Source organism: Astatotilapia calliptera, chromosome 20 (genome assembly GCF_900246225.1).
Source record: "Astatotilapia calliptera chromosome 20, fAstCal1.2, whole genome shotgun sequence".
Classification (NCBI taxonomy): domain Eukaryota; kingdom Metazoa; phylum Chordata; class Actinopteri; order Cichliformes; family Cichlidae; genus Astatotilapia; species Astatotilapia calliptera.
The window spans coordinates 25,409,817-25,431,534 of NC_039321.1; the positions used below are offsets into that span (position 1 = coordinate 25,409,817).

Consider the following 21,718-nt stretch of genomic DNA (forward strand, 5'->3'; position numbering starts at 1 on the left):
TCACTGATCACAGTGCGAGTAATAAATCAATATATCAGGAGCTCCTTTTTTTTTTCCTCTCTCTCTTTATCCTCCTTCAGCCAGCCTATAATTACCCGATCACGTGACAGCGTCTGTGCACTCTCACCAGCAGGTGGAGATGATGCATTCCTCGGACTTTTATGAATCGCTGCTTCGGGGTCGTGTAGAGGCGGAGTTTTTCTGCTGCCGTAGACGCGCAGGCGGCGGGCTGCAGGCAGAGGGCAGCAGGCAGGGTTTAGCTCATCCCTGACTGGATCACAGGACCAGCATCATCATCCTCCCTGGCAAGGGCAACCTCTCCATAAGACATCAACAAGAAGAAGACGAAAAAGCATCAAATTTTGAAGAGAAGCAGCAAGATGCTGGCCTGCACAGAGCTCATCACCATGTGTCTTCAGTCTGCCAAGCACGAACACTTGAGAAAGCGGCAGGAGCTTGACCACAAGCACAATCAAGGGATCCCATTATTTCAGGATGTAAGTACATAGTGTGTTTTTATATTTGGAAGATTTTTTTTTTAAAAGAAACACATATGTCATTTCTTAATAATACATCTTTTTTAAAACGTATTTTTCTCAGTAGTCTTGTGTGTGATTGCATTTGAACGTGTTCTGCTCGTGTCCACCTTCTGGGGGTCGTTTAACAAAAGCGCAGGATGAGTAATCCACTGTTCTTCATTCTTCTCTTTGGTTCATACTGAGTTAATGCCAGTCTACTATTCACGTGTGAGTTTGGCAGCAGCACTATTATGTAAGAAAGGTGAATGCATGCACATCATTGCATCAATTACAAAACACAGATATCCCGGACGAAGCAATCTGACATATTTTCTTTGATGGGACTGACCTTTTACCTGCTAAGAAATGCAGTGCAGCCTTTTTATTTCAAATTTCTAACAAAATATTAAGGGTCATGCACTAGATCAAATATGTTATTACTGCATGATATGATTTTCCCCTCACTCTGAAAATAATAATAAAAATGCCTTTCACAAGTAAAAAGATCCTACATTTTTAATTCTTAACTCTGGAAATTACAATATCCTACTACATAAATGTGCCCCAACTAAGCTGCTCAAAGAAATGCTTTGTGTTTTGTGCCACAATGACTCCGTAGTTAGCCACAAATAAGAAGACAGCGAATTAGCAGCATAATTTCCCAGTGTTAGACTTTCTGACAGCAGGCTGCAAATTAAATTCACTTTCCTCAAGGCAGATCATTGGCCAGCAACGGGGAAATCAGACTGCAGCGAGTGCACAATTGGTTTAAACGCAGTTAGCGGCCATTCTCTCGAGCCAGCACTGCGTTACCTCCAAGTAGGCGTTTTCTTTAATGAACCCAGTATGAGAGATAATAACAGAGACGGGACTCAGCAATTCTGAAATGAAAATCTAAGACAGTGGCAGAAGTAAAGCTTTCAGTGGGGAAAAGGCGGTTAAAGCCTGCATTAACACACACCTGTGTTAACTTGCATCAACAAAAGTATTAGTGATTAGATTTGGCTCACTTGAAATTACACTTCATTGAGACTAAGCATTAAAATAACTGCTCAAATCAGTGCCCAGATGTGTTTCCAGGTGGCAGCCAAGTGGTGGGCATTGCTAATGTTGAGGCTTATGAATGACATGTATTCTAGTTGTAGGAAATAAGAGTTGGATCTCATTTTAAAGCATCTTTTCTCTGTTTACTGTCATGATCTCTATACATCCCTGCTCCAAATAGCATGTCATTAACCTGCAGTGAGTCCCCTATTTTTATTTACTGTCTTCCACACAAATAATTAATGCTGTTACACACACTTACATCTGTAGTAAGAGATCCTGTAAGCTTTTTCTTATTTTCTGCCATGTTAATATACTTGATTACTACTCCAGGCATGTATGTTCATAATTAACATGGACAAACATTTGAATCATGAGGTCATGAGGTGCAGCATCAAGATCCACTATAAGAGAAATACGGATTATTTTGAAGGTTTAGTAATGCATGGCTAAAAGAAAATATCAGAAATTAGCGTAATATGTTACTTTTAATATGCTTTTCATTTTCTGCACAGTCACTTCACAGCTCCGTTTGGCTTCAGGGAGCTTTTTGTGTTTTTTACCATTTGTCTATTTAATTAGATACACTGAAGGACTCGGTTTAACAGACTCAGACTTCAATCTTTCACATTCCCAAGTTTTCTCTTTTTTAGTCTTTTTGATATACCGGTAATAATTATTTTCAGTGCCATCCGTGTAATGGATGGCATAGAGATAAGAAGATGTAGCTCTCTGTAGTTTATTAAGGACTCACTGTGACTTACCAGCTTACCGCAGTGACTGATTTTTTTTTAACTGAGTAGCATCCATGCTGCTACTTTTAGAATGTCTTCATTGGCTCTGTGGGATAACAACACCACCATCGACTCCACCAGCCTCCCACAGAAGGGCCGTAAATCTTAGCTCTTGTACTTCATCAGACCTGTATTCAAGTCCTTATGCCATCTTAGCTTTATCACAAGTAACCCTTTAGCCAGTCAGCTAATGACATGTCATCATTAGTGAACATCAGGTCTGTATTATGCTTTGTCCCTGTTACATTAATGTTTTGATGTACCTATTGATGAAAACACAATGTAACAACATGATTTTGTTGGTATTACACTCAACAATAATAAATGCAAATGCATGATTTGTAGTCGGGTTCAAGCATTGCCCTTATGTGGTCACTGGATTGAATCGTGAGTACAGTTTTTGTTGTGTACATGCTGTGCAAAAGTCTTGAGACATCCCTCATTTTTAAATATTTTCCTGCCAATGTGCCAGACCTTCTTGTAACTTTTTAAACGTGGTATTGAGCAAAATTTCTCCTGGTTTTTCAGTCCAGTCCTTGTACCCAACATTTTTCAGAGGAATTTAGTTTGTTTGTTTTTTAAGTCACCCAGCACTGACCTGTGACTCATTTAAGCATATAAAAGGCACCCTGCTCAAGGCATGAACCAGTCCTGTGTCTACACATAACAGACAGCTTAGCATAGGACATATTTTTAATTCCATCTATAAGCATTTTGTTCCATTTTCTTTAGTTTTGATCTAAAGAAAATGCTTCAGATGCAGTCTGGAAGTTGGCAAAAACCATCAATCTGATTGGCAACATTTTTAGTACAAAGTATACATGTATTGTATTAGACTCATTAGAAAAGCCAAATCTGATTTATTTTTACACAAATATCTCTGGAAAGCCTTTAAAACGTCTGCCTCCGTCCCTTCTTGTTTTGAAAATCGGCACATAACTAGGAAGTCAGATATTTGCAAGGCTTTTTTATCACCCCTACAGTTCTACTGGACTTTTTTTGTGTAACAAAGAAAAAGCATCTCTGAGTCTATATATCCTCCACTAAATATTCAGAGCTGCAAAAACAATATTGTTTCTGCCACTTCAGAAAACTCAATTCAGTCCAGTTCTCTGTTTATATTGCAGCCATTCACAACAACAGTGCCCTCAAGACACCATATATTGTAAGGTCAAGATCCTAGAATATTAGAAAGAAACCCCAACAACCACACTTCCCCCATACAAGCAAGCGTTTGGTGACAGTGGGAAGGAAAAACTCCCTTTTAGCAGGAAGAAACCTCTGGTACAAGCATGCTCAGGGAGTAGCTGCCATACCCGATTGGGGTGAGGAGAAAAGGAGAGAGCATAGGGAGACAGAATTTTATACAATATTTTATAAAATTTTATGCAATTTTATATAGATGACATAATTTATTATGTAGCTGGATCCTCTCATGATCTGGCCATTGCAAATCTACAGCCTGCTTTTGCTCAAATTCAGAAATCTCTTATCACACATAAACATGATTTTAAGTCTGATTCAAAATAAATGCAAGATATTGCCGTAAACTATCCAGCACACACCATGTCCAAACCCTTCATGGTCATACAGTTGAAACTGTTGATTGTTAGAAACACTTAGGACTCTGGCTGGCTAGCTTGATGTCGATTGTAAACTGCAGCTGGTTTGACCTTTGTTTACCTTCTGCTACAGTGCCTGGAGGAAGCTTATAGGGGAGAGCTGCCATTTTTTTAATATCCACCCTTTCCCCCTGTTTTTCCTTGGGTGATAGGAAGTTGAAGTGTAGTCTTTTTGTTTGGCTAAGTTTCGCTTTAAGTTAGAGCTGTTTTGTTTGTTGTGTTGGCCTTGGGTCTCCCTGAAGCTAAGTACTGTATGCTTGATGCTTCCCTCTGTTAACCTCTCAGCAGTAAAACGTTTCAAACTGACCTCTTTCCACTTTTACGTTACCTCTCCTCACCCCCTAGACCTTTTTCGGGGATGTACCAAAGATTGCCTGCTGACTGATTATCTGCTCTGTGACTGAATTTTAAAAACAGCTCTTTCAAAGCCTGGAGATCTATTCCTGAAGGCTACGAGAAAGCTTGTCTAAGAGAGTTTAGGGTATATTGATTATTATTAATGGTGGTCATACCAAATATTGATTTGGTATGATTTCTGTGTTTTCCTTGTATGTTGTATTTCCATGTGTGGTTGCACATATTTCAATGCTAAAAAAAAAGAAGTGACGCTTGGGACTTTTGCACAGTACAGTGTGTCTTCAATGGAGGAGGGATTCTGTTTAAATGCTCGATGTCAGCAGAGTGTATTGAAGCCTTCACACTCCGATGTGCTTGAAAAGTGACAGCTGGATGCAGCTTCACCACTCCAGTGTAATGACGCGGTTAATCCGTCAGACACTGGACTCTATTGATCCACACACGGTAACTGATTAGCAAAAAAAGATTTGGTGTTATTGATGATAAGGCTTTAGATAAGAAGGATTACTATTCATGGTATAAATAGTGACTATAAAGGAGTGTTGCTTCTGCAGTCTTTTCACAAAACTGTAAGCATGACAGCCCCTGCGGAGGAAAAAAAGCATGAAAGGTTTCACTCTGAAACTCCTCTGGGCGCCACACAAATGTCAGTATTGCATTTCCTGAGATATTTCGTGTCTCTTTTGTTATTGAAATGAGGAAATTACATCTCTCCTTAAACATTTTGCTGCTCATACAGAAAGAGAAGAATGGGCTAAGTTTCATCTCACACAAATAAATTGCCTCATACATCTTTAACTTCTCACTGGATGGCTTCAAAATACAAAAATCCTTGTGTCGGTTAATGTCAGCCTAGTGCTACACATCTCAATTGCCCGTGTTAAAATATTGTGCTTGCGGACCTTAACGCCTAAACACAACTTTTCTCTTTTCTTGCAGATTTTACGCCGTGCAGACAAAAACGGTGAGTAAGCAAAATGCAAATCTAATTGGATTGAACGGTTAATTAAAACTCAATTAAAATTTTGTTGAAGGATGTAGCTTTGGTGGCTTCGTTCAGACAGTGGCCTTGGTGGAACTTATTCTTCCATTTAATCATTTAATTGTATCGCCATCCTTGTGAGATGCAGAGGATTTGAATAACTGGGGTCAGGTCCAGCTGCATTTTTATTTATTTTTTGGTTTTGTGATGGGATTAGATTTGACAGGATGAACTCCTACAGTTCCCCCTAAAGGCATTGTTCATATCAGTGCATTGCCAGCACCACTGCTCATCTCAGTGATAGTCATGGATATAAATAACACATATTGTGAGGTAATGCATATGCAAATGATCTAACTATAGAAAAACTGTTGCCTTGGCTGGTTCTGCTCTCCTTTGTAGAAAACACATTTTAACTTCGAGTGGTGCAAACTCACCTGAGAATTGCAATAAATGTAAATTCAATGTTTTCTCTTCGTAAACGTGTCCCTGTTTCGCTTGATTAAAGCGATGCAGTTTCACCTCTTTACTTCAAAGGGAATTTGCTACATCAATGTCTCCTAGGAGAACGCAGAGAATTTAGTGTTGCTTGAAAAACACAGCTGACAAACAGGGAAATGTTTCTGTTCTCAATTTTGTATTCATGCGCTGCATCTTCATTTAATGGAATGTAAAATGCAAAAGTGTTGAGTTATTAATGCGTGTAGAGTATCTACGGACTCTGATCGCTTCCCTCTGGAGGACGTTGAACGTGTTGCGTAAGAGCAGGATTAATGATGCAACGTGCCGCCATGAGCAGAGGTTTTCCGGGGTGCCCCACAGCTCGTGTGAAGATACTGAGATGTGAAAACAGCCCTTCAGTTTGTGAATTATAAATTGGCACATAAAAGATGAATTTTTTTCTTTGGGTCTGTTATGAAAATAGAAATAAAGGGCGGGTGGATTTTTCTTCTTTGAGGCTGAGTGTTAGGTGATAATAAGTGAAGAGCATAGCAGCTGGAAGGCAGCAAAGGTGGGAGTGTACAGTAAGGTGCATAATTTGTTGGACAGAGACCTAATTTTTGTAGTTCTTCTGTTCACTACCAGAGTGAATTACAAATAAAATATTCAATATGTGAAGTGCAGACTTTAAGCTTCTATTCAAGGGGTTGAACAAGAAATATGCATCAATTATTTGGGAACTGCAGCCAATTTAATGCACAATCCCCCATGTCCAGAGGCTCATGGAGGAGTTTCATGACATAATGTCGTAAGTGTCTTTTCACTGTAACTAACTCCCCCCCCCCCCCCCCCCCCCCCCCCCCAATACAACCCTATTAGGTAAAAATTTTAGAAGCGGCCAAATCTGTAATCTGGTAAATTTATTCAAGGAACCAATTAACTGACCAGTTCAGACTGAAAGACCACAGAAGACAAGTAAAGTGCATGATGACAGAATTATTTCCTTGGATACTAAAAACAACTTTACCCCCTGTTGGTTGGTTGCCCCCCAAAAAACAAAAAACATCTACGTCAAGAACTTAGACTTAAACTTCTAGAAAAGCCTGCACAGTTCTGGAAAAAAAATCTTTAGACAGAAGAAACCAAGGTTAACTCGTACCAGAATGATAAAGAAAGAGCTCATGAAGCATACCACACCATCTGTCAAATACGGTGTAGGCAATGTTATGGTGTGGTGTGAATGACTGCCAGTGGATCACTGGCGTTAAGTGACGATGTAGCTGCTGATAGAAGTAGCAGGATGAACTGTGAAGTGTACAGGGCTATACTCTCCTCAGATTCATTCATTCAAATGTTGTAAAACTGATCATTCAGCTCTTCACAGTCCAAAAGGATAACAACCCAAAAGCATACTGCAAAAGCAACCCAAGAGTTTCTCAAGAAAAAGAAATGGGATATACTTCAAAGGCAGAGTCAGTTCAGGTCAGTTATCAAATACAAAATGAATACAGAGAGACCCAAACACAAGCAGCAACTACAGGCTGCTGCAGTAAAGACCTAGCAGAGTATGTCAAGGGAAGAAACACAGCATTTGATGATGTCCATGGTATGTGATGGCAGTCAGGCAGTCATTCTCTGCGAGGCTTTTTCATTCTAGTTATAAAATCAGCCCTTAAATTCAAAATTAGCATGTTCAATTAGTTTAGACCCTCCAAAAATAGGGGACTGTGAATAAAAATAACTGCAATTCTTAAAAGTAAATGCAAAACCCCGTTAAACACCTTGAATTAAAGCTGAATGTCTGCACTTAAATATATGAATTAAAATTCAGTGTGCTAGTGCAACTACAAAAATTCTGCCTTTTTTTTCTTCAGAAAATGATGTTAATGAGCATAAAAATGTACAGTGCTGTGACAGCATTTTGTGACGGTTCAGGTCTGCTCCTCGTGGTTTGTGTTTTCAGCCTGACACGCCCCGGCGCTCACACTCTTTGTAGAAAGAACGAAAACTTTGCAGCATTCTTGTGTTCGTTATCTTCATTTTGCAGCTAAACTCTGCTTGGCTCTTATTTCCTCAAACTCACTGAGCTGTGCACTGAAGAGGAAAGTGCCGCCTTCCAATCAGTGCTGAGTAGGCTGCCATGATATACTTCTTGTACTGTGGATTTTAATGAGGGCTGTCTGCCAGCCCACTACACTCCTCTTTGCTATTGTAATCAGGAATTACATTTTTAATAGACCAAAAATGCAACTGCACAAATATGAAGTAGATGCTAAATGCTTTTAATCTACAGGCTGTTTGCTGAGATTCACTTTGCTGAGATTCACTTTTATCACCAGGAAAAAAACAATAACAGCCATGAAAAGCACAAATCAGCAATTAGGTCTGGAGATGAAAAAACAAATCAACTCATGGAGATGTGCTCTATATGATGAGGTGTATTCTCGACCCAGAGATTTTTCTCTACGCTTCTTTTCATTCATTTTTCCTTTTGTTGTTGATTTGTTCTTTTTGTATTTCAAAACCAAGTTTCAAATGCATTTAGTAGATTAAAAAAAATATAAAAAAGGCTGATATCTGAGGGTGTTTTGTAAGTTTTTGGCTGCACATACATGATCTTTTGCAGTTGTCTAATTGTTAAGGCATTTGGTGCTGGAGCAGAGAGACAGGTGCCAACAGCAGCAGAATTGCAGGGATGTGCAAAAGTGATGCCGCGCTCGCTGTATCGCTACATCACCTTTGTCATCTTGTTCAGTTTGTGAGATGCAAATGTGGTCAAAAATCACTATCAACAAATTCAATAAACTAGTAGGTCTGCAATTAACCATCAGTTAGTCTATTTAGTAATAAATGACCAATAATTCATAGTCTAAAGATATCATAAACCCGCTGTTGTTGGCATTGTTTGGCATTCATGGTTGGAAATGAACTTTGGGAAATATTGCTGCGCATTCATTTTTCCGCTCCTCTGCTGATTGGTAATCGATTTCATACACTTGCTCTTTGAGGCAACACATACAGGATGTTTTTATCTGCGGCCTGTTCTCACCTCTGCTTTTCAACTGAATCGCACCGATGGGCTTTATGAATTTTTAGCAGTGCTGCAGTCTTAGCCCTTTTAGGTTCAGGATTTCCTCAAGGGAAGTGTTCCTGGAAAGAAATGCTCTTCAGTACGGGGGCGATCGTGTCGTTTAGGTTGCAGTTAGAGCTGCAGTTTTAGTCAGTGTGAAGTGAGACAATTAAAGCCAGCGAGCTGCTTTGCTTCTGTCATGAGATTTTGCAACTGTCTTAGTAGCTCTTTAAATTTCCCTGTGGAGGTGTTTATTGACATTAGTTTGTCGAAATAAACTGGAATAAACTGACGCAAAACAGGAATAGTTTTTAATAAAATCTCTGTCTGAGAGGTGACATTAGCCAGCTTTAACTAACAGTGGAATGAAGACACATTACAACAAAGTCACGTTCATGATGAGATAGATCCACCCTAAACGGTGTGAAAAAGTGTTGCACGAGCTTCATAATAAAATAACTCACAGTATTCTCTTGAGAGGAAATTTGGCCGCTCTCATAGTGTGCAGCCTCAGAGAAAGACGTTTGTGTTGTGCATTAGTGCAATGCACCGCTGTGCATTTTGTGCACGCTCCTGGGTGTTATGGAGGAAAATATGCAGACTGCTGTCATAGCCTGCTATGTTTTTATGTTGAATTTACAGCATGTATTTATAGTTTGAGAAATACATGCATGTACATTTAGAATATCTGTAATTATAAAGTCTATTTTGTAGTCGTTTTTTAAATTATCAAACACCTGAAGGTGTCACTGATATGATCAACTAATATTATTCCAGATGCACCAATCCAGTACTTTCTCCCATCCTTTCCTTTGATTATTATCCTTTTTGGGGGGACAACTAAAAGAGCTATCAGTTATAATTACTTAGTATCTTTAGATCTCATTTTTGCCCATTAAATAGTGAAACTGAGGGCAGGTCAGGAGTCCTGTAGATGAAGTACATGAATATACTCTATTAGTTTGCTAGATAAACACTGCGGATAGCCAGGAGATCAGCCGTTATACCACTGCCACTTTGATCTTTAAAGCTGCACTTGCATAATGCGCCATCTGAGCTGCACTGCACTCGGCCGCCTTAATGTGGTGTGAATCTCAAACCCAAAGCAACTCCGATGGAGAAGGCTGGAGAGTGAGTCAGAGGTGCAACAGATTGTGTTTACTCCCACATCTTGTGGAGATTTTTTTTTTTTAAACAGGGAAAGTTTGAGAAATTCACTGCGATTCTTTCTCCACAGCCACACTGCAACAAATGTTCAGTGATGATACATTTTGCTGGGAGGACTTTCCCGCAAGTGGATCGTGTCCAGAATTATCCACAGCGCGAGCTGATGCGAAGTCAAAATATGACATGATTTACTTCTGGCTCAGGGCTGTGAGCGAGGGCTGGCATGTGGGTCTCTGAAGGTTTCAGCGCCTACAGAAAGACGTTGGTGGTGGCGTGTTTGTGAGCTTTGCGTTTACCTCTTGTTACTGGTTAGGTCTGGACCCTGCAAGCTGTGCGGCACAAGGCATCAGATGCTGAACATGTTGGTATCAGACTGGTTACAAACTGTGCTCATGTGATGATTGTCCAGAAACTGGAGTGATGGAAATGAACTGTTGCAGAAATTGAAACAGCGGGTACATTGGCTTGCCAATTTTCTTCTCTCGTTTCAGTGAAGAAATCAGACGGTGTTAATAGTCAACTTTTGAACAGAAAATCTGGTGCTCAGTTAGATCATTATTACTCTGGAGAGTTGGAAATCCAGCTCTTATCAGTATTAAAAGAATGATGATTTATTGTAACAATGGTTGAGGGGAAGTTTTACCATCTTTTTAGGGTTACATTACTGTAAACCAAGACAGAATTTAGGACTAGGGCGGTTCATCAGAAGTATTTTTTTTGCAGTAACACCTCTGAGTTCATCAGTAATGTGTTTGCATCACAGAGACAAAGTGTCTTTGTTCCTTTACACTCGATTATGGGCAAACTCTTCATTCAGATGCTGAAACACTGAGGCTTCAGCTAGGTGTAACTTTCACAAGCATCTCTCCTTTCAGATGATGGGAAGCTGAACTTGGAGGAGTTCCAGTCATATTTCACCGATGGCATCCTCACTGATGAGCAGATGCAGGAGCTGTATTACTCCATCGACAGGCAGCAGACAGAGTAAGCTGATCTTCCTTTTGGATGTCCTCCAATTCTGCTGCCATCTGTAGCCCCTCCTGCTTTCCTGCTGTCTGGCAGTGAAATGTCAATACTGCACTTCAAATAATATGATGCTAATATTTCATAAAGCCTTAATTCTTGTGTGAAAGCCAGAGGGCTTGCAGCAGCCTGCTTGATTAGCTCATTAGCAAAGATATGTCTGTAAGATATATAAACATTCACCTGTAAAATGCCTGTTGGTATAAAAACACCCAAGAAACCTTTTTTTTGTGTCTGAGAGAACAATAGTGATGGAAGCTCTGTGCTGTTGGCATCACTTATATGCCAACCAGTCACAGTGAAGACATTTCAGGTGGTTTAATCTATGCTACTCAACTTCATTGCTATACTGTTAGCAAGAGGGTTGCACAGCATCGCAATGAAACGCTAAATTATCAAATTTATAACAAATTATAACAAAACAAAATGTTTTATAAGGTTACACAATCAGATAACCATCCATGAAAGGTGACTGAAGGAGATAACAGCTTTTTCTGTTTTCAGCATAGTTACGAATCTATGGACAGCTATATATAAATATGAGGAGTATTTTGCTTTATTCCTGGTGTTTTTATAACATTTACTAACAGTGGGCAGTTAATCTATTTTTGTTCAGTATTAATTATCTTAGATTGTCAGAATCTACAGGTATGTTTATCGTGTCTGTGGTTAAGAGATGACTAAGAGGAAAAGTGATTTTGCGCAAACTGTAAGAGTCACACACCGAGGGCTTTTAAACTAAGCATCTTAAGTGAAGTGTCACCATGTTTACACCCTGTGCCAAAGCTCCAACTGCTCACCAAGATGGTAACCAGAACCATTCAACAAAAACAGTTGGTCCTTCAAAAAGCTTCCTGTAGAGTATGTGTCTGTCTCAGTAGAAGAAACAACAGAAACAAGATAGTTACCTTAAGTCAGTCAGTGGGGATCATCCCCTTTGCAGTATAGGCCAAGCCTCGTAACTGCTTATCCAGCTAGAGTTTTGGAGGTTGTATCCCTGCTCCACCCGGCATTGGGCAAGAGGTGGCTAACTCCATGTATAGAATGTATAAGATGCCAGCGCATCAAAGGACTTGCACACGATGAGACCAACTACTATTTGAATTAACATCAGCTCCTACCATACTTTACAATGTAGGAAGAAGTCAGAGTACCTGGAGTGAACTCAGGCGAATGGGAAAAACATGCAAACTCCATTAAAAAAGAGTCTTTGTGGTCTTTGACAGGAAGAGTTGAGGCCTTAGCGTGATAGACAAGTTTCATTAACATGGTTCTTTTGTCTCTTTGTGACTCCCTCACAGCAACCTGGACATAGACAAACTCTCCGGTAACTATCTTTTATTTATTTTATTTTACCGACTTTACTTTAAAATTCATGTGGTGCATTAGATCACTTTAACTGTGTGTATCATGAACAGGGGAAGTTTTGATGCTTTTAGCTGTTGATGTTGGTCTGATAGTGACAATAACTCAAAGATGTGTGTGCATCAGTGTTGCTGACTGATTTGTTGCCAGATACTGATCCTCTTGTGAAAAGCACTACTTGTGTTGTGCTAGTCCAACACGAACCAGATGATAATAAGTAACAGGTCTTCTCCCATTCCAGAGTACTTCACTCCACACCTGGGAGAATACGTCAACGTCCTGTCTGCTCTGGAAAAGCTGAATGTGGCCATTCTGAAGGCCATGGATAAAACTAAAGAGGTTGGTTATGGTTCCTTTCACCCCTGTGCTGTGTGGATTTTTGCATGCCAAGACATATAAACAGCACAATATCTTTCCAGTAATCCATAAGCATCCTCGATCCTTTGATGTGTTAAAACTTTCCTGTTACTGTCTCAGCTGTCAGTTTAAAACGCTGCCACAGTCTTTGCGATCAGTGTGCTGTTGCAGTGAATATTTCCCATCGTGAGTGACTCTGGCAGTACATTTTCAAACATGAGCTCAAAGACCTTTAAAAGATGCTTTCTCTTACAAGGCTTGATAAACATGGCAGCTGTTGCTGTTGTAAATCACCTGGGTAACTAACCAGCAAGGTGGGAGTAAAGCAGTTTTCATGCAACCTCAACATTTTGACCTCATTTGCAGATGGTCAAATTAGAGTTGGTGGACTTATTAAAGATGGCCACACAGATGAATATATAAATATTAATGATGTAAAGAACTGAATCCACGATACTTGTTTCCTGTTACAACACATCACAAAGGTGCTCTGTTGGGTTGAGAGCTGGTGACTGTCAAGCTCTCAGGTAAATCAGCTGTTTCTGAAATAGCCTGTCTGGCACCAATAATTATGCTATAATCAAAGTCACTTTACTCGCCTTTTTCTCCATTTTGATGCTCGCTTTGCATCAGAATGCATGCCTAAATGCAGCGAGTTGCATGCATGTGATTGTCTGGTTAAATATTTGCAATAATGAACAGTTGAACGGCGTATCTAATAAAGTGGCCGGTGCCGTACATATATTACTATGGCTGAAATGTCTAACTAGTATAAAACAGAAAGTAAAGCTGAGGCTGATGGGAATATTAATGTGTGCACTTATTTGTGCAGACAGCTGGAGGCACACAGAGAAAATCTATCAAGCAAATACCAGCAGGAGGTAAAGGAAGTGAAGGACCAGCTCAGGCATAGGGACGGTAAAATACAGGAACTGGTGCATGAGAAGGAGCGTCTCTCTGCCAGGCTCACTGAAAGGCTTTGATGGCAAAATGCAGCTCTCAGGAGGAGAACCTCTGAAAAGAGATAGCAGAGAGAGAAAATGTGGTGCAGAAGAATGAAGCTAAGACTAAATACAGCCTAAATAAATAAAAAAGAAGAAGGTGGAAGGAGACAGTCTACAAAAAAATGAAGCGACAAAATAAAAATCTGAAATAGGAAAATCGACAAGTGAGGAATGGAAGGAAAGATCTGCAATGAGAATATGATGGACCATCAAGATAATGAATGTCAGGAAAAGATGCTGAAGCAAGTGCAGAAATACTGGAGGCGGAGAAGACACATATGGAGGAGGCAAAGAAAGAAATGGCAGAGCCAAATCACATATGCTACTGTGACCTGGATTTTACAAATTGAAGGGCAGTAAGTTTAAATAAAAAACAACATCCTTGACACATGATTGGCTCAGATGGCTTAAAATGACAGTTTTAAAATGGCTAAAATAATCAATTTAATTATGAAAACTGCAATGAGTTGTAAACTAACTAATTAACAGAGCACACAGGCAAAGATACTGTGAAACAGTTAAATATGAATTATAATGCTTGCTGTGTGTTCATCCACCTGTCTAGGTTTTTTACAAACACATCAGTGAGCTGCAGCATTAAAATGCACATTATTTCTTCATTGTTTTTGTTTTGAACACCATTATTTCATATCTAGCAACCAGTACGGCATTATATTGGCTCATTCACATCCTTCTACCCCAAAGTAGAATGTTGCCTTCAGATAAAGAGAAACAGTATCTCACAGAAACAGTAGCCTTGGACTGTGAAACATGCTAATTAGAGCGTTATAAAATCTTATTTTGAGACCTGCTCGAGCAGAACAGCACGCTTAATATTGCAAGAGATGTAGTGGGGATTTAATTGTCCTGCCCTGACAAGTAGGGCTGTAATCCTGTTGTGTTAGGCGAGCACACTGGAGAACAGCATCAGAGAACTTCCACTAAGACTTAATCGATAGCTTAGCTCAGTCTGTACTGATCTCGAGTAGCCCTTTCTGTTAAGCCGACTGGTGAATATTTATTTTGTATTTGGCAAACGATGAGAATCAGGTGGAGTATAAATGGATGTGGACTCAGACTTATAATGAGGCTGCTTTCTGCGGTTACAGGAGGTTATTTTCACTGGAGCTTCTGCAGTGACTGATGACTGTGCTTGGGCAGTAGTGGAGTGTAGATGACAGTAACTAAGGCTGACAAACCCCGCAGCTGTCCAACTGACGTGACGTCGCGCAAATGCACCACAACCACATGACTGCATTTCTTTCTTTTGCTCTTCCTCTTTCAGTGTCCAGGTTTATTATTCACTCGGGAGGATATTCGGCTTTCTCTCTCTCTACATCTCTCATCTTCAGCACAGCCTTGCTTTCTGGCTTTTCATCTCTCTTCTCTGCATCACACGTGCTTATAGCTCATGCATTTTTCATATTTCAAGTTGGTCAAAAAGCTTTCTTTTCCCTGAAAAGGTGAGGCGTTTTTCAGCCCTCCCTACAACGAGGGTTACTTAATAAATTGCTACACCAAACATATTACTAATTGTATAGCTATTTTTATCATTTTTACCATCTCCTGGGGTGAAAAGAACACATCCACTCTGGCGTTGCAGCTCATATGTCTGCTCATCAAAAAGAAAAAACAGAAAAAAAGACAGAGGTTACTTGTGCAGCACAGCTCGTCTTCTGCCGATAAATCACGCGTACAGAAACACGGATTTGAACAAGACTGGCCAACATTTATCACGTCTCGCTGTCACTTCTCCTGAACTCAATTTGGAAATGGCACAGTGCGATGGTCAGTGTGTTGAGGGTCATTGTGTTCAAAAAGTGAGCTTGAAAAGATTTATAGATTTCTAAAATGCAGCAGACACTGCCCTGAAGCTCACAGTGCTCAGAGAGATGTCTGAAAATCAGCCCCAGGCTACATTATTGGTGAGATAGCTGCAAAGCAACACATCCCACTATATGTTGTTGTTGGCTAAATGATGTTTTCATATTACTCAGCACGGATCTGGTTTGTCATAGAAACACAGCTCTCACACTAAACTGGCTCAGTGGTGGGTGAGAGCTTATTAATCATTTAAAAACATAGTTGCAAAAAAAATCCCCAAACGCTGCTTTTGGCTGCTTCTTTTTCACAAGCGATCGTTACAGCGTGTAGCTCCATATATTTGCAGATTTCTACACTGGATACACTTCCTGACACAAATCTTTTAGGGGTTTGCAAACTGGGGAGCTTTTGCTTGTTCAGCGAATGTGTAACTACTAAAATTTGGAGCCACTGACTGAGAGAGTTAGAGTGGACTAATTGATCGAGTAGTGCTGCGTGAAACTCGGCACAGATTAACGCAGATTCCTCTGGTTACTCAGACTCATGCCATCGCCATGGTTACTCACTGCAGGGACACTTGATGAGTTGCTTCGTTGGTCTATTATCGTTTGACAGGCTAATGTAAATCTCGTCTCTCACTGTGATTGGATAAGACTTTGAATATCATGTCTCTCTGTGATGGTTAGAAATATTTCATGTGTTTTCAAGCACAGACTCAAGTCTTTCTCAGACGAATAGTTTACCCGGCAACCTATTTTTATTAGGTTATAGCCTAACCTGATCATTATGGCCAGCCACTTTATAGGGTACCCCTTTTGCCACATTATTAAGTACACCTCTTCTGACTTTATTAGGTACACCTATGGCCTATTTTCTTACATTCACTGCTGCCACTTTTACTAAGTGCATGTGTGGCCACTTTATTAGGTAGCGCTGTGGCCTAATAAAATTGCCGGACAATTTTTGAGATGCTTTCTCCCTTCAGCTTTTCTGGCCAAACTGTGTACCTCTAACTTTTTTAGCAGCAAGCCACAAACCACGCCCTGCAGAAAAACAGGCTCAGTGCTGTTTCTCTAGAAATTGCATTCTATAGTTAAAGAAGCAATTTTCAATGCTTACCAGTTCAGATAAAAACTGAATTGGCTGAACCAGCTATTACAACAGTGGAGCAGACCAAATAAAAAATTGTTGGACTACGGTAACAGTTGTTTCACAAATGATACTTCTATCACAGCTGATTCCTTTTCTTCGTTTGTATTTGAAGGAGTATCAGGGCTCGTCAGTGTTGGGTCAGTTTGTGACACGCTTCCTGCTGAGGGAAACCACCACCCAGCTGCAGTCCCTTCAGTCATCGCTGGATTGTGCTATGGAGGCTGTTCACGACCAGGGCTGCACAGGACGGAGGATAGTGAAGAAGCCCGCTGACCTGCCCATCCAGAGGATGGCCAAAAGGCCTGGTCGACGCATCCAGAAGAACATGTGTCTCTCCCCAACAGACCCTTACTCTGGCATGCTCACCACAGGTACTTTTCAGGGAAATGGGAATAGGATGCGTGAGGTCATTCTCATAAAGTTTGATTAAAAAATTAAGATTGAATCATCTCCGTGGGCTGGGCTGAAGTTATGTTTCTGGTATCAGGGGTCAGTGTGGAGCCAGACAACCACTGGGGCTCCCAGATCAACCAGCTGGAGCAGCTCATAGACAAGATGGAGTGTGAGGTTTGTGTAAAGGAAGTTTTTGTCACTTTCTTCCATTTTTCAAAAGATGTGCTTGATGTCTTGTGTCATGGGTGTATTTTTAGCATTTTATTTTTGACAGCAGAATCAACTCAGAGGGAAAGCAAATAAAATGTTCCACTAAATCTTGATTTATCGGTTTGCTTTGAACCTAAGAGAACAATAAACTGTATGAAGCTAAGCTGGGTAGAGAGAGTGTAAGATGCATTAAGGCTTTGTCTGCTTTTGGGAGGATCAAAGTTCACCACAGGCTTAGCTGTTACATATAGAAATGTTGAGCACACCATTCAAGGCCTACTGTGTGTTTGCAAATCAAGAATTTTGCTTGAAGCATAAGATACTTGTTGACAGAGGAGTCAGTTTGTAGAAAGCGCAGACCCGAGCGACTCTGCACCCACAATGGAAAGCATGCATAATACATCAGCCTGAGAATACATATATACTGTGTTGGGCTCCAATCAGGGAGAACACTGATTAAATTCACAGCCAATGGTGCTTAAGTACAAAGGTTTGGAATTACTTATAGTTTGCAATAGGAAGCCATTATTTTGATTGGAGGTGTGAGAGTTCATTTAGAATTTAAATTGTCATGTGATAATATAGGTAGGACAGATGTCAGTGCTTCGGGGATGTTAAAATAGCCTGTTAACATGTTCATTTTCTTATCTTGGGTTTGCAGACAAGAATTTAGTACAAGTGAGGGCTGGAGGAGGGTTAATATGAACATGGTGATCTCTTCCTTGTGGAAGCCAATGGTTTGTGACAGGCTGTAACTGGAGGCTGAGCCATTTCTGCTGCTGGTTCTCGTTCTGCTCGACTGAAATATTTATGACCCCATTTTCAGAGTCCACATCTTGAACCTCTCAAAGAAGACACATTGGCAGGGACATATAAATCAGTGAGTCTAGTGTGTGCCAAATACAGATTTACTATATACACATAGATACTATATGTATATGCATGTAAAACACTGATGCCACTTTAATATTTCCGCTAGAACATACTTCTGGTCCAGAGACAAATGTCTGTGAAGGAGAGAGACGTGGAGCAGTTTCAGCAAGCTCTCAAAATCTACACAGATGCCACTACCATCCAGCCAAACAACCTGCAGTATGTCCTTTTATCTGCCTCTGTGCCGTTTGCCTCAGGATCTCTCTGTGATTTGATGCAGCTGCTTTAAATTGCTTCAATTTTCCCAGACATGGGATAACCCCACTGCCCTCTTTTCTCTCTCTCTCTCTCTCACTCTGTCTCCTTTCATTTCTAGCGTGTCAGTCCAGAACTTGCCAGACAGATCATGCTTCATCATGTATGAATTTTGGCAAGACCGTCTCTCCTGGATGAGGTAGGAACTCGAGGATGTCTTTTGCGAATTTCAGTGCTCAAGTGAAATTCGATCAGCACACTGAGCTGCTCACAAACTCACTTTAAAGTGTTCCTGCCTTGTTGGGTGCAAATTGGCAGTCTCATCCTTTTCATCCCTTCTTCCTGTCAGCTACCTGCAGTCGTCCATCAGTAAGACCTTCCAGGGCTGCGTTATTGACTCGCTGGAAGAGCCAGAAATGGTCTCAACCATGCTTCTCCCAGGTACACAACAAAACAACAAATTGATTATTGCAGCTCATTGAAAGCTGCTCATTTAATAAACAGAAATCACAAATTATTTATGGCACAGTCACATTAGAGGAATTAAAAATTACTGCAAACATCTGCAATCAACTTGTGATTTTCGTCGCTTTATAGACAGGGACTAGCTCAACTGCTGTCTTCAAAGCAACTTTGTTGTGTCAAGATAGTGGGAAAAAAAAGCAATGAGGTACAGTCAGTCTGCAATTAAATTTGCAATTGAATGGGAACGACTTGACAGTTGCATGCAATTTGTGATAATACAGCGATTAACTGTGATAAATTGGCAGTTCTGTTTCAGTCTGTCGCTATCTACACAACCAGATGTCACATTAAAGAGAAATTAACATTAACTACTACTACAAGTCCCCTATTGCAAAGATGCATGTTGAAGATGAGTTGTTTTTATTGGTGCAGACTGACTCAGACTGATGGAAGCTTGTTGGAAATCTAGACAGCAATTATTTGCAAGCCGTTGCCAATCTGTCTGAGAGTGATTGCAGTCAGTCCAAGTTGGGCAGCAGTTGTTTGGAGACAGACGGCCTCCCTCAAGGTGACCTGATGCTGTCACCCTGTCACCCTGCAGTCTACGGTCCACTGCAAGTATTTGCAATCAGTTTCTAAATATGAAAAAAATGAAGTGCAATCACTGGGAAACCTCAGGTTTTTCTCTAGTGTGACTGAGCCATTAATGAATCATTTTAAGAACTGATTCATGAACCAATTAAGCTTAGCAATTGATAATTATTCTTAATCGTCAATTATTCTTAGTTAAATTTTAAATCTAAAAAATAAGCACTGACTTATGTAAAAATATTGATATTTAGGTCCACATAGTTAATGCAGGCTTTCTGTCCATCAGCTTAATTCTTCTTTTTGTAGGAAATTGTAGAGTTAAGGTAATTCATGTGTAATAATATTTGTCAACAATGTATCTCATTAAGTATTGAAGTATTTGAAAGAAGTCTGATAATGATCACCATCCAACATTGTACTTCCTATTTTATTTATCCATGTTTTCCTTAAAAGAAATCTCACATAATCACTGTCTGTATCCTGCACAGGTTTAACAGAGGTGAAAACAGAGTCAATGCTACCCTTAACCGAACTGAAACAGGACTACAAATTATTACTCTGCATGTGCTGGCAGCCAATTATTCGTTAACAAGTTGGCCACGTTGTTATTGTGTTTGCAGCTTGTTTCTGCTGCCCTCCGATGGCAATAAAACCAATCATTGGTGCTTTAATATGTAAATTACCCCATGCCATATTAGATCATGAATTGTAAGCTTCTCTTTCTGTTGCCATCGCTTATGCGTTTAGCTCGTGCAGAGGCCATAAAACACTGACGTCTAATTATTGCTTCATTTGACAGCCTCTTGGTGGATTATGAACAACAACTGATGGAGCGGAGCTGCTGTTAACATACACCCTGAAAGCAGGAGAACAAGGCGATTGTACAATCGCGTCTTCTTCTTCTTCTTTTTGTTCGTTATTTGATATTAACTTTTTCCTAATGGCATGACCAGGATTGTTTCAGCGAAGCTATGCTGCAAGGTTCTAACAAAAAAGACGGCAGGTCAGTTAAATCAGTCCACAGTGAAACAAACCTAAACCTTGGGGAGAAAGAACTGAGGCGATGCAACGTTTTATTGTGTGATCAGGATCTGTGCTGATGGTCATTTCACAGTGCGGGCACATTTCCTGCTGCTGATTTAATAGACTAACAAATATTTAAAAAAAGAGAAAAAAGAATATATTTGCATGATGTCTTATTTCTCAGTGCTAGTTTTCTTTTTTTCCACTCAAAGCTTCATATTAGAGTAGCTATAATTGTCAACAATGACCAATAACTGATCCTACCCATCAATGCTCAACACCTGTCCCTCAGTACAGATGAAAACAGACATCGTGGTAGGGTTAACCTCCCCTTTTGTTCTCTCTCTCTGGTATCGTGCTTTGCTGTCTCCCTCAAAGCTTTTGCTACCAAACGCTCATTTTGCTTATGGTGTAGACAAGCCATTAAATAGTTAATTATCAGTCACAGTCTGCATCTAGAAATCTGATCATCTGTGTCACTCCTGCACTTTAGAAAAAAATGGACCTTATTGTGAAGAACTGATACTTATAGTAGATTGTTTATTGAAAATATAGAAATAACAGGCGTCAAGCTGCACCGAGGAGCAGTACTCTAGATATAAAACAAAAGCCATTATTTTACATTTGCAGTATGTAATCTGAAGAGTTTAATGGTACAGTACAAACAAATATAAGTTTATATTTTGAGTACAGAAATTAGGCAGGATCTGTTCTGTGTATTGAACCGTGTACAGTAATTATTGAAAGCTGTAGGTTGTAGGTAGTTGTTGTAAATCACTGGTAAATGTATATTCAGACATTCGGTACGTTACATTTTGATAATGTGAGGAACGAATGTGCTGGATCTTTCATTTAAAGTGTTTCTCATTTCCTTTGTGTAGATTGTACAGTTATGTGGATGCTATGTTTGTTTTCGGCATGAATTAAAGTTTGACATGTTGCTGACATGGAGAGAGGCGTCATTTCTTAAGGGTCAATATGCTTGTTATTGCACACTCCATGTATCGAGCACTATATATTTTTATCTCAAGGTGTCCTTCCATTGTGTTATACAGCCTAAGAAGCAAATAAAAGCTTCTTCTTTGCTCTTAAAATGGAAAAAAAAAAAGACTTTCAGCATTACATTTCATTAGAATTCATATGAGAAAGCCATCAAAGAAACAGGAAAAAAGAGGAAATTATTTACAT

General features: G+C 39.9%; 1 protein-coding gene across 1 annotated transcript; it reads left to right on the forward strand.

Moving 5' to 3' along the window:
* Positions 1 to 179: 179 nt before the first annotated feature.
* LOC113013520 (N-terminal EF-hand calcium-binding protein 1-like) lies at positions 180 to 21,481 on the forward strand. Its single transcript, XM_026154510.1, has 12 exons — positions 180 to 497; positions 5,275 to 5,299; positions 10,871 to 10,979; positions 12,320 to 12,345; positions 12,625 to 12,722; positions 16,833 to 17,091; positions 17,208 to 17,287; positions 18,150 to 18,203; positions 18,303 to 18,415; positions 18,573 to 18,650; positions 18,801 to 18,892; positions 20,307 to 21,481. Exons 1-12 carry the CDS (start codon positions 381 to 383, stop codon positions 20,333 to 20,335), a joined length of 1,080 nt encoding a protein of 359 aa, XP_026010295.1. The 5' UTR covers positions 180 to 380; the 3' UTR covers positions 20,336 to 21,481.
* Positions 21,482 to 21,718: the final 237 nt, after the last annotated feature.

Bases quoted from the DNA above. Each gene is read 5' to 3' on its own strand.
- LOC113013520 (XM_026154510.1), top strand. From the start codon at position 381: ATGCTGGCCTGCACAGAGCTCATCACCATGTGTCTTCAGTCTGCCAAG. The intron at 5,300-10,870 runs GTGAGTAAGCAA...CTCTCCTTTCAG, and splicing joins ACGCCGTGCAGACAAAAACG to ATGATGGGAAGCTGAACTTG. The intron at 10,980-12,319 runs GTAAGCTGATCT...ACTCCCTCACAG, and splicing joins ATCGACAGGCAGCAGACAGA to CAACCTGGACATAGACAAAC.